The 16,556-nt window shown below is 39.6% G+C and overlaps 1 protein-coding gene across 3 annotated transcripts; it reads left to right on the top strand.

Moving 5' to 3' along the window:
- Window positions 1-6,111: 6,111 nt before the first annotated feature.
- LOC122970565 (gonadotropin-releasing hormone II receptor-like) lies at window positions 6,112-15,490 on the top strand. 3 transcript variants are annotated; one of them, XM_044336745.1, is made up of 5 exons: window positions 7,027-7,118; window positions 7,278-7,372; window positions 8,567-9,107; window positions 11,655-11,856; window positions 14,190-15,490. In XM_044336745.1, exons 3-5 carry the CDS (start codon window positions 8,568-8,570, stop codon window positions 14,603-14,605), a joined length of 1,158 nt encoding a protein of 385 aa, XP_044192680.1. In that variant the 5' UTR covers window positions 7,027-7,118; window positions 7,278-7,372; window position 8,567; the 3' UTR covers window positions 14,606-15,490. The 3 variants fall into 3 exon arrangements, with proteins under 3 accessions (XP_044192679.1, XP_044192680.1, XP_044192681.1); XM_044336744.1 differs by lacking the exons at window positions 7,027-7,118; window positions 7,278-7,372 and adding an exon at window positions 6,112-6,529; XM_044336746.1 differs by lacking the exon at window positions 7,278-7,372 and having other exon boundaries at window positions 7,032-7,118.
- The last annotated feature ends 1,066 nt before the right edge of the window (window positions 15,491-16,556 follow it).

Raw genomic sequence — 16,556 nt, 5'->3', positions numbered from 1 at the left:
AGGTAGAAGAAGAATCTGATAACCGATAAGCTGTATGCAAATGCAGGTTTTATTGTAACCAGGTTATTACAGCGCATGTATGCGTTATCCTGACTTAACCTAATTTCTTCCTATTCAAGTTTGCGTATACGTAGACAGTGTTAACGACATAAACTACTTGGCTCGCAACGAATCAGGTCGACGCTCTCAGTATGGGTCTATTGTTAATTAGCCTAGCTGTTCCAGCTTCTCATTAAAACACTAACAGTTACTTTATGTTTACATTATAAAAAACTGAATGGTCGATTTGTTTTTATAGGCTATGCTTCCATCAGTGACGGGAGGATCACCAACAAGATGCATAGAGACTTTCTGACCTATTTTGCATATTGAAAAATTAAATGGTTTATCATCCAGCCTATGGGACATTTTTTATATCCAAATTTGTGTGTGTCAGCTACAGTATGAACCTGTCAACGAGATGATCCTTTGCTTTCAGTCGTGGCACTGAGCAGAGACTGCTCTGCAGGTAACTGATGCTGTATCATAATGTTTCTATGCATGTCACGTGATTGTGTGGCTTTATTTACATGAGGGTCAAATTCATCCAAGATTATTGTTGGAATTGAAATCAGGGTTTTTTCCGCTGTCTGGTAAATCGCATTGTAACCTACAGATAGGATATTGTCATCTGGAGACACGGCAATGCAATTCTATAATACACATTTCAATATCCTTGTTTACTGGCTGAAGACAATGAATGAAGTTAGACGTTGCTGGTAGCAGCTGTTTATATTCACCACCATGGAGACTGGGCCCTCTAGTGGCTCCACAGATTGTTACTTCACTGAAGTCTACAGTATGAGTATTGGTATTGTTCATGTGTTTAGTTACAATGCTCATTTTATTTCATATTTAGCAAGACAAGTCTGTCATTCACCTCTTCAGATGGCGTCCATATTAAAAGAGAGACTAGAGTTTGTTGGATGTAGACTTGTCCAGGTGATTGCAGGCAGAATACTGAACCCTAAGCTGCAACCAATGGCTTCATACATTGTCAGTACATCATTTATTAACTCTGTATAGATCAGTAGTGATCAGGTATTCATCCTCCTCCAGCAGGACACTTATGTTGTCTTTTTAAATCTTAAGTATATCTGGTAGATCACTTCAATGGAGTTTGACCTCTGACCTTTTGGAAAAGAGCTACAGAGCAAAATTGACCAGTGGATCAAATCTATTTATCAGCAACTTACTAATGTTTCCAACTGCAGACTTGATGGATTGTTCTAAAGACCTTTTATTAATGACTTATTAACATTTATGATTGCAGATGACCTTCTGTATTATACGGTTGGCTTATTAAAGTGAGAAACTTTTAATAAGGTCATTGATGAAAGGTCACTTTTTATTAATGATTTTGTTAATATTAGTATAAGACCAGGGGCATATTTGCTGTCTTAAGCTCTTAGATCTACTTTTAAACCATCACCAGGAGCAGGTAGGCTAAAGGGTCCACTTACCCCTGAAGATCCTGGTCAACTTCTATTGCATCCTATGGGGGGGGTGGAGGTGGAGGGTGGAGGGTCTCTTTAAAGACATCCTTTATTGGTTATCCACACACAATAAAAAGCAGCCTGCTTCATATATGGTTAATTGAAGTTCTGTTGTTTTTGCCTTAGAAAAAATGGCATCAACACACCATTTCTGTTGATTGCCACCTAGTTCTTCATGAGGAACTAATGTGTTCTGGTCCAACAGGCTAAAGTTGTGGAATTAAAACAGTGTTAGGATCCACACATTAAAATTTCACCTCTGGTCAGTTAATTAGACATTTCGCAGCATGCTCTATTCAAACAGCATGAAGCAACATGGTTTTAATGCCTCTTTTCATGTGGGGGCAGTATTAAATGAAACAAAATTATATTCTTTGGGATTTACTGAATTTTTGTAAATGTCTGCAGTAGATTTGTGAATTACATTCAAAGTTTTGGTTTAACTTCAGTTTTCATTACGGGCCAAATATTTTTGCTGAATGGCCAGATTTAGCCCACAGGCCACTACTTGCCTGCCACTGGTATACACTACAATTATCCTGCCTGTTAAAATAATTGAACACATTGCTTTAGTTATTTATTACATACTTTTATTTTTCTAGCACCTTGCACTAAATTGGAATGATAATAAACATTGTTCATTCATAACAGTGTATCCATCCGCCCAGCACCTCTACGCAGCATCTCTGGCCATGGCGTAACCTCACCATGACAACAAGACTCAAGGAAGCTGCATACAGTCCTTGAACCCGGCTGTTGTTCATCAAGAAATAGTTACAGCAGATAATCCGCCTAATTCCACAAACTGTTGTTTCTACATTTCTGTTTGTGTGTGGATTATTGTGAACAAACCAGATACAGTGAGTTGATCAGTGAGCTTTAGAGATGTTACTGTAGGTGCTCTCTTTCACTTTGGACAGAGGCTAGCTGTTTCCCCCTGCTTCCAGTCTCTATGCTAAGCTAGGCTAACCATATCCTGACTCCAGCTCTGTACTGCACAAACAGACATGAGACTGATATCCATCTGAGGATCTCACTCACAGAAAGAAAGTGAATAAGTGTAATTTCCTAAAATGTTGGACTATTCCTGTCAAGTTTTTCTCCAGGATACAGATATTATTGAAGAGTAGAAGTCAACTGTGTCTTGGTCACAGGTTGTCATTTGTCATTTTGATTGATGGACAAGCTGCAAGGAGACACGAGCATGTGGGTTATTACACACATGCGATGATACAACTCTCTGGTACCTATATGGTTCTCATTACTGATGTCATAGTGGGTGAAGAACACAGCAGTGGTAAACACAGAAGTGTGGTGGCAGCAAACAGAGTTTCCATTAGGATGGTTCTCTTAGGACACAGAGAGTTGTCTGGGAGTTGATGATCCTGGGTGGACAAAAGAACATCCAACCTGGCTGTAATATTTATCACACAGAGGGCCAGCACGCAGAGACTGGAGACAGAGGAAGGCAGCATTGGCTCACAGTAGTCATCACAGGACAGGCTCATGTGTGGCCTGATGGGAGAGAGCAGAATATAGCAGAGGGGATGGATGAGAAAACAGCTTGGCCATCACGTCACTGAGAGCTGAGCAAATGCAGTGATAGATAACAGTGACTCATCCTTACTGTTTACATGCAGAGCAGAACAGAAGTAGAGAGTTTAGAGAGCTTTGATTTCAAATCCAATAACTGAATAGCTGAATTATCTGTTATCTACTTAAAGGATAGGTGCACAAATTTTCAATTATGTCTTAAAACAACAGTCAGGTGTCCATATGAGCAGTGAAAGAGGTTTTCCTCTCTGTAATCATTCCTCCTGTTCATACTGGATGTTAAAAGATCCTTCAAATGTGCTTTCAATGTAAGTGATGGAGACCAAAATCCACAGTGTGTCCACACAGTCATTTAAAAGTTGATGTGAAGCTTATATGAGGCTTCAGCAGTCTGAGTTAGTCATATCAAGTGGATATCTGACACATTTACAGTCTTTTTAGCATCAAATTCCCTCTTTGTGTTTCCTCAGACAGTGTTTCCCTGTTGAGCTGTGGTGAAAGTATAGTGACAAAAAGAGACTTCAGCACTAAAAGACTGTCATGTTTAAAGATATCTACTTGATTGGACTCATATGGACACTGAAGCTTCATATTAGTTTCAAACTTGACTGTTGATTCAAGACAGACTTGAAAAATTGTACACTTATCCTTTAACACAGAGGTCAAGAAAATGAATGTACATATGTAGAGACAATTCCAGAGGGAAGATAAAGAAGAAAAGTCCTCTACAGAGTGGAAATGGAGCTCAAAAGCCTTCTTTCTGCTGAGCAGAGGTGTGGACTTGAATCACTTCACTTAGACTTAGGCGTCTTGACTTGGAATGACTTAATATCCTCCCCAGTCCCAGAGAGCGCAAACATCAATAGAACCTCTGCAGCACTGCAAAAGACAGACTGAGCCTACAGAGCAGAATATGCTGAAGTGCCAACAACTTCCACCATAAATTTGCCTTGTTACTGTTAACGGCAGCACCAGCTGAAGCTTTTTATTGCTACTGCTGCTGCTGCTGCTGATAGTTCAAGCTGGACAGTGCAGCATCCTGACTGTCACCAATACATCTTGCTACATCATTATGACTCAACCTGTCTGAAGCTCATGGGAAATGGCATGTACCACTTGCATGGCATGTACCACTGCCATAAGGCAGTATATACTGTATAAATAGCCTGCAGCCCACCACTGATCCCACTCACCACTGAGGTACAACTGTTACATCATTGTGTGCTGAACCCCCTATATTTACAATATCTTTTTTAATATGATCATTGTTCCTCTACAGTTACCACTGAACACTACAGAGAGACGTAATCTTTCGCTCCATAGCTCAGATGCGTTGGCACTTTTAGACAGATATAGTGACAGTGCCCAGTAATACACTCACTACATTCATGTAAGTAGATCATTCTGTGTACTGTGCAGCAATGTGCTGGATTGAGTTTACATAGTTTAAAATACATTTTTAAATTTATTTCATTTCATTTTTAATTTTTTAATGTCCTCAAATTCAAGGCTCTGAATCAGTACCCACATTTTGCCATTCAGTCTGTTTATCAGTCTAATTTAAGATATGTTTGTTTGAAAGAAAAAGCTCAATAACACCCAAGAATTTTAGGTTTGTAAAGTCCATATCCATATTTATAATGCATCAATAAATATTATAAATACATTACAAAATATATAATATATACGTTTTTAATGTGAATACTTTTGGATGAGTGTTATTAAATGAGATCAAGATCTCTTTGCAGGAAAAACCTGAGAACAGGATCACAGTCAGATGGTTCATTCACATCACAACCACAATAAATCCTAGCATTTAACTGAGTTTTTTAAAAAATCTATTTATGTACAGTTTAATAGTTCAATTTTTAAGGATTAAGAGGCAAAGTCTTATTGTTTACTCTTTCTTCACAAAGTATAAAATAAAGCCAAAATGAGAAGAAAAACACAATATTGAGAGACAATATTGAGGGGTTGTGCAAAATGTCTTCACATGATGTGATGTTTGTGATAAGTGAGTGGATGAGATTGTACCATACGTTGCATGGCAATATGTATGTTATTTTTGTGGCTAGTTTGTGCTGTATATTTATTAGAATCAGCTTTATTCTAACATTTAAGCTATATAATATATTCTAATATATATTTAAGATATTTATTTGTACATATTTTAATCACAGTAGGCCTAATCATCAGGAATTGAAAGTCTAAATGCTCGGTATGGATATCAGGAATCCCATATCTCTATCACTGATGCTGCGCACACAGACACACGCATACTGAGGTATCTCATTACTGACATTAGAAAATACAGAATGATGACTGACAATGAATTACAGACACTCTCATACCTGGCCTCCTCCCCTCTCTTACTGCATTACAGTTTCTCTGCAGCCAAATAAATCCACGTGTTCCACTCAGACACACACACTTCCCAGTGCACACAGTTCTGAAGATAAATTTAATCAGGTTTTTCAATCCGTTGAACACCGTTTCCCAATCTGCAATCTATCAAATACTGCACAGGACTATATTTAGCCTGCATACAAGCTTCGCAGATAACACAAATACACACTCACACACACAGAGATGTGATTTTCCTGATTCATCATGTGTTTTGTCATTTCTGGCATTCATTTACAGTAATGTGTAAACACTATGTACATTATGAGCAGTAATGTGGTGGTTGGAATTGTATTCTGTAGTATAATGCTATATTTGTCATTAACAAGATGTTTTACCTTTTGAATTTCCAGCACTGTCTGTCAGATCTAGATTCTGATAGAATTGAAAAGACACATTTCAGATATGTATTTATTTTACAGTTATATATTATTGATCTTTTACACTGAATCATTAAAGAGGCTCACTATAATTACAAGACCAGACAGAGTCATAATCAGAACCAACTAAGGTGTAAAAGCAGGCAGGTAAAGAATGAACTGCTGGAGTTACAGTTGTGATGTTTAGATGACACTGCAGATGTATTTGATTGACAGGCTGATTCTCGCAGAGCAGATCTTTCATTCAGCTCTTCTCTCCTCAGCTCTGCACAAAGAGCCCACACATGTACTGGAAATTTCCCAGGATGTCTTTCTGTCACAAAGGTGGCTACCGCTGCGACACCCTGCACGTCACCCACCTTAATTAACCAATCGGCGTTGATCTTTGCGACTCCTTGTTCACGCTGAATATATTCACTGTAGAAGGCAGGGCTTGCGTCTGTAGGCGGGCGGATGGATGCAATTAAGCAACAGCAACAAATTGATCAGATTGGATCATTGGTTTATCGGAAAGTAAAAAAGTGTGCAGGTGAAACAGCCGGAGGACAGAGAGCAGGCAAGGTGATGCTTCAGCACGCTGGACAGCTCCGCTCTGTAACAGGATTCCTGCAGGTTTCTTCAGCTCACTGTCAGTAGAAAGATAAGAATCGTTTCCAGGTAAGAATACTGCAGCTTGTGTCTCAGTCGTTTCCAGTACTAAAGTGTGGGAATAGATATGGTTTAGTGTGTTTAAGTGAGAATCAGTGTGTGCATGTGTAGGCTATGTTGGGAGAGGGATGAGAACGTGTCGCACCCCATGTCGAAGTAATGCAGTCCAAAACATGGATCTGAAAATAAGGAAAGACTGAAAGAAAGAGCAGAATGCATGAAGTCAGACCGTCATTCTAAAGAAAAGAGAAGATTTCTCTAACAGTTATTTGGCTTTATTGCAGAAAAACGTGTGTTTGTGTTTGTGTGTGTCTGTATGTATGTGCGTGTGTGTGTATGTGTCATATTGGGATATCTGTATGTTTGAATGGGTTTGCTGAAGACAGAACCAATGCTTGTACGGAGTTGTTTGGTGCAGGAGCACACACAGAGCTCCGGCGGTGCGCCAGCAGAGGGCGCGCCTGCACCGCCTCTCGCTGCAGGCTTAAAGGATCAAACCACTGTTTTCTGTATGTGGTAGCCCATCACACATTGCGTATACTCGTCACCACTGCCGACTACTCAGAGAAGCATATGCTCTTGTGTTCTACTTTTTTCAGTGAGTTTTTGAAGCAGACGTTAGTGTTTATTCATTTAACTACAGTCTAACAATCAGCACGGTCATTTATAACAGTGAACATCAGAGCCTGTTCTTTATATGGGGATAATCGATTTGAATATTGATGATATGACACAAGCCTTTTTCTGTTCTTTAAAGCTAATTCAAGGTTGATCTGGATCTGTTGTCATAGCAACAAGTGCTTAAGCGCAAACCTGCTGTTCACAGCTGCATCATGACCATGACTTGTCAAGGTGAATCCCATCCATGAAGTCATTTTCAGATACAAATGAATCCTTTCTGTACAATCTTCAATAGCGAAATGTTGTTAAATGTATAATTTCACACAGGACTGTTTGTGGACATGTTGGTACCTCTACTGACTCCACTGAGGGGACTGATCTTTTTATCGCCAAATACACATTTAGATTTTTCCAGTTTTCTTCTGGCCCGTGTCATGTCATCAACAACACATATCGTCATTTAGTGGCTTTACATGCATACCAGCGTTCCTGTCATCAGTGTTATTGTGCCTTCATCATATTCAGAATATGATATGAAAAGAAGAAACCTGCTTGTTATCTCGGTATGACCAATACTATGCAGGTTTCTGATCATCTGTGCAGAAGTGTCTTTGAGCGTCTCTCTGACTTTCACTTTTAGATGGATATTGATTATTTTTTTTCTCACATTCTACAACTTGCAGTGTTCACAAGCCAACACACAGATCTGCATTAAAATTGGTTAAATGAATTTAGATCTTTTACAGCTGATAGAGAGCATTCACATGGTTACCTGTAATATTTTGTATAGTGTCCTGCTGTATTGATTCATAGTGAGAGGACACCAATGTGGATGTAGAATTATAAACCGTTGTGTAGATCATCGTTTATCATGATATCTTTTGTTTAACTAATTACATGACTCGAGTTACAAACACACCTGCGTCACACACATGCACAGTATCCCCATTTGGATAACCTGGTTATTCATATTTATGTATGGATGATTCATACTCAGAGGTATGAGCAAATAAACCGTGACAGTTTCAATTCCTTTGCAATCAATTTATCACTGGCAGTGAGTGCCTGCAGGGTTATAGCGCAGTTTGAATGGTGCATTTATTTAACAGTGAAATGCAATAATTTGCCTAAAAACATTTAAAGTTGTAGAGATCATCAAGGTCTTTTGGTGTAATGATCAGACTTTAATTTTCACAGTAAAAAGTTCAAAAAGTTGTAAAATAAAATCAGCTCACTTAGAAAAGGGATCAGTTCAAATTTAGTTTGGGACATAATGAGCAGAACAGATACATTTAACATATCTTACTATAACGTCTTACACAGTGACTGTGTATTTGTCTGTCAAATCAAACCATTTGAAGAGGGGATTGTAATCTACACTTTGCTGTGGTCAGTATCAGATTCTTGTTCTTCTGTGTCTCTCAGGATGACAGGAAACTTGTCTCTGTGGGTTTCCACACCTGCATATCCTCCACAGAATGGCTGCATCTTCTCTCTACTGAACTCTTCTGCTCCACCGTCTCCTCTGCCCTGGGAGGCTCCATCCTTCACTGTAGCCGCCCGCTGCCGTGTAGCTGCCACCCTAGTGCTGTTTGTTTTTGCAGCCGTCAGCAACCTGTCAGTCCTGGTCAGTGTGTGCTGGGGACGGGGTTATCGCCTGGCAGCACACCTGCGCCCGCTCATTGCCAGCTTGGCGTCAGCTGATCTGGTGATGACGTTTGTGGTGATGCCGCTGGATGCCATTTGGAACATTACAGTGCAGTGGTATGCTGGGGACATCATGTGTAAACTGCTTTGCTTCCTTAAGCTCTTTGCCATGCACTCAGCAGCATTCATACTGGTGGTGGTGAGCCTGGACCGCTATCGTGCCATCCTTCACCCTCTGGATTCACTGGATGCTGGCCTCAGGAACAAACGCATGCTGCTGGTGGCCTGGACTCTGAGTCTGCTGCTGGCATCTCCACAGGTACAGTAGCTTCTAGGTTACACACTGAGCTTCAGGTTATGGTCTTTATCATTTTCACCAACTGGTGCTGAGCCTGAGTGCACATGCTCAACACAAGACCTTCGGTTAGACGTACATTTCTTCATTGGACATGCTTTTTTTCACCTGCTAATGTGGAAATGTTAGTGAAATGTAAGTATGGTGTTCCACAGAAACCTATAAGCATTGCCCTGAAGGTGTGCAACAGCTGAAAGAGTTTCAGCTTGCAGCTTGCAGTCAATCAGCCAACCTCAAAATATTAAATAATGTCATGTGACAGCAGATTTGTTGCAAACAACAGAACTGGACATGACACACATTGTGTATTCTCGAAATGTATCACGGTTCTGCATTGCTATCTTACAGAACGTACACATTTCAGTCACTGAGCAGCTCATAAAACGTATCATAGGTGAATGTTGAAAATACATAAAGCGCAAACCAACACCAGGCAGATGCAAAATAACACAAAACAACAAATTACTCCAAACGAGAAATGCTCATTACAGTCAACACAAACCGTATAAGATCAAATATGGCACAGGATTTGTCTTCCTTGCTCACTGACTGGAGTTCTGTCACTGCTGACTAGAAGACAGAACAACTAAAATCTCCTTTATATAGCTTCTGCCAAACTGGGAGTTGGAGTTCTGGGAGACAGAGATATATAGAATGAAGGTCCTGGATCAGAGCAATAAAATAACCTTACTGCCATGCAGTAAAAGGTCTTCAAATGTATTTTTGCTTGTAATTACAGCTTTTAAGGTAACAGTAAAGTTGCATGAAACTCAACAATTCAAGGAACTGAAAGGATATGATTTGGTCATGATTTAATAAGAGACTTATCTTGCTGACTAAAGTTTTTCATGATAGTTCTGTAGGTAGTGGAACACTGCTGAGGTTTTTACAGTATCTGTATAGTATGAAGAGGTTTTGACTGCAGTGACCACACAATAAGAATTGTATGGTTAGTGCACATTAATATTTGTAGCCCAAATCTATGTTTTATCTGTAGTTTCTGGACAGATGAAATGCATCTGCAGAGGTATTACAGTTTAATCAGAGGGGTCTGGATGTTGATACTCTTCTTTGTGAGTCGGTAGCATTTCTGGGCAGGTTACTGATCCTCTTAAGTTGGACATTCTTTACCACAGGGGTGTATCCCAGCATGCAATTGGTGAGAGGCGGGGTATTTCACACCTTGGATGTCCAACTTGACAGACACACTCTCACATAGAGGCAGTTTAAGAATTTCCAGTTCACCTAACTGTATGTCTTTGGAGTGTGTGAGTAAAATGAATCACCTGGAGAAAAAACACATGCAGACTCCACACAAAGTGAAACCAGTGAATTTAAACCCAGTATAACCAGTATACTGTATCAGTACAACACTGCTCAGTACTTTATCTATCTCACATGACAGGCAGGAAGCCCAGCACACACATTGGTGTGGTTTCTTTCATTCTCCTACCAACGTTATTTTATTTTTCTGATTCATAAATCCCATGAAAAAACTAAATCCAATAATGTGTTTAGTCCTGACTTCCCCACCCTGTCTGTGTCTCTCAGCTTCAATCAGTTCCTACTGAAGATGTGAATCTTTAAAATGGTTCACAAATATATAGTGACATTTTTAAAAAGTCTCATTAACTTCCTAAAACATCTGGTCACTGTAGTTTTTAACAAATGTTACTGAAACAGAAGGAAATAGTGGGGACTATTTTCAGCAGTGGTGCTCTAGTGATTTGGTGCTCTATTGAGGATGGAGTGGGTGGGATTGAGTCAAAATAAATTACAGTGTGTGTGTTCATAGTGATGAAGGAACATATCACCCACTGCAACAGTGTTGCTCACTGATGTGTTTTTAATAGTTTTTGAACGACAATGGAGCTCTATGGCACAGAGGAAGACAATGTATCAGGGTTTGGATACACACACAATACCTTTAAGTAGAATCAGTTAATTGATGGTATGGGTCTGCATATGTGATTTGATGACAAGACATACAGATGACATACAAGATGACAAAAATACAGGATATCACCACACTTGCCCTTTAACAACTCTGTAGTAGCAATTATTAGAATGGGGATTATAGGGTTTTGTCCTGAGGCCCGTCAGTGATGAGCTGTGAGGTCAGAGACACTCTTCACACTACTGCTGTATCAAATCTCTATTTCTGTACATACATTCATACACCAAGTTATTAAACAACCAGTGCAGCCACAGCATCATGCAGACACGAGCCTGGTTAACACGCTAACAGCCTACTTTAGCTTCATTAGTTTTTGACTCTTGTTCCAGAACAGTCAGTAACAAGTGATTGCCCTGATGTTACATTTCTGGTACTGTATAATTCAGACACTGAGGTGCATTAAACGACTTTAATGCACAACATGGAGTCAAAGAACCGGCTACGTCATGCGGTTCTTTGTGTCATTTGTTTAATATAAACAAATATCAAGTTTGTTTGTGTTTTTCTGTGACTGCATGATATTCATCCTTCATCTTAACACTCTTCATCCTCAGCTGTTCATCTTTCGGGCCATTAAAGCTGATGGAGTGGACTTCACTCAGTGTGTGACCCATGGAAGTTTCCAGCATCGCTGGCAGGAGACGGCATACAACATGTTTCACTTTGTGACGCTGTATGTCTTCCCCCTGCTTGTCATGACTTTCTGCTATACTCGCATCCTCACCAAGATCAATGGGCAGATGCACAAGAGCAAAGGTGTGTAACTTTTAAACAATGTGACCTCTGGAGGGAATCAACAATCTGGAGAAGGACATTTGAACCCTTTTCACCTTACACCACTCAGAACTGCTGATGGTTTACAGGATTAGTCCAGCTTGTTACAACTTGGGTCTTTTGTACTTCCGTCTTGTTAATAACATTGTACACATCATCAGTTTACAGAACCACATTTACCCTGCAGACAGTTTTCCTGTTGAGGAATTGACAGTAACTATTGACAATGAAGATCAATAACAGAGACACAGAAACTCAGGATGTATTGAAGTCTTCAAATAGTGTCAAATAAATAATGACTGACTTCATACACTGAAGTAATGTCACTATAAATTGAAAGTTTAACTTTCTCTTATATTCTGAGGTGTTGTCTCTCAAGCAGGGTATTTAGAGATTAAAGGCGTGATCACATTATTACTGTACTGTAACCAACCTGCTAACATGCTAGCAAGCTGAGAACATGCTAGTACGAGCCAACTCAGGCACAATATCTCTTCAGTTTAGCTGGCTTACGAACACTGTGTTTGATTCTCCAGCTCCTCATTCTTTCAAAGGTCAGCACTGTCAAGACAGTTTGCTATTGGTCAATGGCACAAATTCATATAAATTCACCAAATTCAAACTTAACTTGAAATATTTGTGCAGATTTACTTCATCACTCGTGCCTGCCAGTGGGTCCAGCACCAGTGGTGCGTTCGTAAAAGAGTACTCAACTGATTAAGCATTGCACTACTATTACATTTCTTTCAGACAGTTTTTTTTGAAAGGTTTTGACATTTATGCAGCAGAGCCAGAAATATAATCTTTCTTCCTTGTCAAAACCAGCATACATACATTATCCACAATACAACTTAACTGCAGATAGTTTAGTTGGAGATTTGGGAGTGTTATGCTAGGAATGGAGCACCATGGACAGTGTTTGTGACAGCTCAAATAAAGTGGTTTTGATAATCTACAACAAATTGTTGGCCGGGTTCCATCCTGTCTGATCTTTTGACTGCTTGTCAGATTCTTTTTAGTGTTGTCATTGTGTTCCCAGATCTTGGCAATTACTTCGGTGACCATAATGTATAACTTATAGAAATGATGGACAAAACTAATATAAGATCCAAGGGGGTATAAACTGGAATTATCCTTTAAATCTCTGTAAGTGGCTTCACACTATACCTCCCTCCGGCTGTAAGGGGTATTTAAAATAGTATTTGAACTGTGTTTGAGTCATTGGGGGAAAGTTGGGTGGCAGCCAGTTATTTAGTGAATTTGTCATTGCTAAACTTGAAGTGTGACCGTGGGCTTATGCTGTTGATTTTGAAACAATTGTGTAAAGTGTGTTCCAGTGCACTGGCCCAGACAAGCTATTGAACATCTCTCATGAATGAACAGGTTTAGTGTTTTGTATGTGATATTCCAGCAAACATACAAAACATAAGCAAAGAGTTTCATGAGTTAAAAACAATGGCTACGTTCACATTACAGGCCTTAATGCACAATTCTGATTTTGTTGTCAGCACCAATCTTTTTGCGTTGATGGTTCACATTCATGTTTATAAGTGACATGTATCCTACCCCGGTGTGAACACCTTTGAGGTCTGAAACTGCCACACATTCACAGATTTAACTGAAATGTGAACCGCATGTGTTCAAGAACAACAACAATAATGTCAAGTCATAAGCATACAGGACATGGCTATGCTAGCATTCGGTTACAATAAGTTTCATCCAGTTTGGCTTGAATAGAAACTTCTCCATAAATGTTCAACAATTGTAAAACTTCCTCATCTCTCTGTTGATTCACATCACTGTTGTTGCTCCCCTTGTTTTTACCAGACTGTGATGTGCAGGCACTGAATGATGATGACAGGCAATATGTGTGTGTGCAGAGAAGTGAGATGTTAAAAAAAACACATGAAGTCTGTCCTGACAGCGGTCACATAGCCAGAGATCAGATATGAATCAGACCTAGGATCACATATGCAAGTGACCCAGATCTGAAAAATGGCTCAGATGAAAAAAATCTGATTTGGCTTGTTAAGACATCTGTGAAAAAATCTGATCTGAGGCAAAAAAATTGGATTTGGGCCATTTCAGCATGTAATATGAACATAGCCTTAAATACTAGCATTAAAACTACTATGTGCAGAATTCGAAACTGTCCAATTTTGTGCCCCCAGTGAAAAGACACCAAAACTCCCACACCCTAAACTAGATAATCCCCATCTCGACAAGAAGTGATGGTGATGATTAACCATTTACTTACATTTAAGAAATGTATGATTTCCTTTATATGAGCTTTTGTCCATGTTGTGTTTCTGCAGATGGTGAGCACTGCCTGAGACGTAGTGGAACAGATATGATACCCAAAGCACGGATGAAGACCCTCAAGATGACCATTGTGATTGTTAGCTCCTTTGTCATCTGCTGGACACCCTACTACCTCCTAGGGATCTGGTACTGGTTCCAACCAGCCATGATCCAGAACACCCCAGAATATGTGCACCACATACTCTTTGTCTTTGGCAACCTGAACACATGCTGCGACCCAGTCATCTATGGCTTCTACACACCTTCTTTCCGAGCTGACCTCACTGATGTGGTGGCGTGCTGCTGTGGTCGCCAAACCAGCAACGCCTCGCCTCGCTCTGTTGATCGTCTGTCAGGTCGGAGTGCAGGGGCTGCGGGGGAGATGGAGTCTGATCTGAGCTCAAACCAGCACAGTGGGAACCCAGGATAGACAGCGGATGATTTGACTCTTGTTACCATACACCCAATGTCCTTAACACAGGTGTTTGATGCTCAAGGGAATCTATGAGTACAACTTGACTTTGGCTTTTCATGCCCTTTAGAACTACAGTTTTCCCAAAGGTTGATGCTCAGAAACATTCTGAACACAGCAAAACAATAAGAAAATACAAGCAGAGGGCAGGGTCTCTGCAGATACAGACACTGCTACAGTTCTAGTGGGTCATAAGTGATGATTGAGAAGGACTACTTTTGTATGAGTCTATACGTTATTTTTTATGAAAATCCTACTCATTCTGCCTTTAAACATCTTGCAGCCATGAAGTCCAGAGCTTGGGAAGAGTGAATTCTTTTGAACAATAGACAGAGCCAGGCTAGCTGTTTCCCCCTGCTTCCAGTCTTTATGCTGAGCTAGGCTAATTGCATACCGACTCCTGACAATGAAACTGATATCCATCTGAACATCTCACTGTCAGAAAGACGAGTAAGAGTATTTCACAACAAGTTGAACTATCCCTCTAAGGTTTTGTATTTACCTGTCACCTCCAAGAGAAGACAAACATTGCAAACTGGATAATTACTATTTCCTTGCATGATTGTGAAAATCTCTTATAAACAGTAGTTTGTATTGTAAAGAGCTTTTCTTGGAAAAGTAAGTCATTAGTCACTTGGCCAGTATTAAACTAAATATAGATTCTAATAGTCTGCCAAAAATAACCTGTTGTTATGTATGCATATATATGATCAACCTATGTGCAATTTATATGTAATTTATATGTAATAATATACTGAATGTGACTGTACCAAAATGATTATTCTCGAAGTGCAAGCAGGTGTGATGTAAAGTATCAGAATGTCATATATGCTCAATAAAAGTCTGCTGGACAATATCTCTGACAACTGTGAAGGAATTTCAGTCCTGTCTTTTACAACATTTAGAGGTTTTAACACATGTAGGTGTGGTATTGATTAGTCCACTGCCCTGTATGGTGATGTGACTCTCAGATGATGTGTGAATGAAAGACCACTGATTTTGGACTTGGGTGCCTGCAGCTTGGTTTGTCTCCAAAATCAATCCTGATGTTGATGAGCTGCCTGAATTTATGAAATATTTAGTTTTATTTGGTGTTATGTGATGTGTTTAACTTACATGATATTGGCCTTCTAAACCAGTAAGAGCAGCCTGCTTCCATAGAGAGGCTGTACACTTTTTAACTTAATGTGTGCCAAAACAATATTAACTCAAAGGTTCACTTACTAGCCTTTTCAGCCATTTTGTTCACCTGCATTTTAGGGACTTCATCAGTGAACAGAGTTGGCCCCGGTGGACTACATGTTGAACGTCTGTACATTAAAGTGGTGTTAGTGCACAGCTCTAGCACTTGGATGATCTGATCAGTCTGTGTCTGTGCACTGAGGTACACGTAGACAGGCTATCACAGGGTTAATCTGTTCAATGCTAAAAAAAAAAAAATAAAACAGAGAAACATTAATTAAACAAAATGTCTTTATTTGGTTTTAGGCATACTGGAATGTGATCAGGGAAGGAGAGAAAGCAGAGTACAGTCCAGACATTCAGATAGAGCAGACACACAGAGACCAAGCTGTTTAATGCTGCTATCACGGCTAGCAGATACTTTTATCATTTTGTCATATGAGCTCCACAGTTTCTATGGCAAAGTGCTGGTGTTGTCTTGTAAGTACCTTCATAACTTTAAGAAAAAAGTAGCTCTCAGGCTAATTAAATAAATAAATAAATAACATTAAAGGTTCAGTTCAAACAAATCACAAAAAACCTGTGGTAGTACAAAAGTGCAGGTAATACTGCCAAAGTAGAAAGTACAACTGCTGCTGAGTTTTTCAAATAGTTTTTGAATGCTTTACAGCAAGAATATGTAACTTTTGCTGGATGGTAGTGGTAAATGCTAGAACATATTGTGACA

This window comes from Thunnus albacares, chromosome 19 (assembly GCF_914725855.1).
Source record: "Thunnus albacares chromosome 19, fThuAlb1.1, whole genome shotgun sequence".
Classification (NCBI taxonomy): Eukaryota; Metazoa; Chordata; class Actinopteri; order Scombriformes; family Scombridae; genus Thunnus; species Thunnus albacares.
The sequence above is the reverse complement of the archived record's forward strand: the minus strand, read 5'-3'. Positions and strand labels throughout refer to the sequence as shown.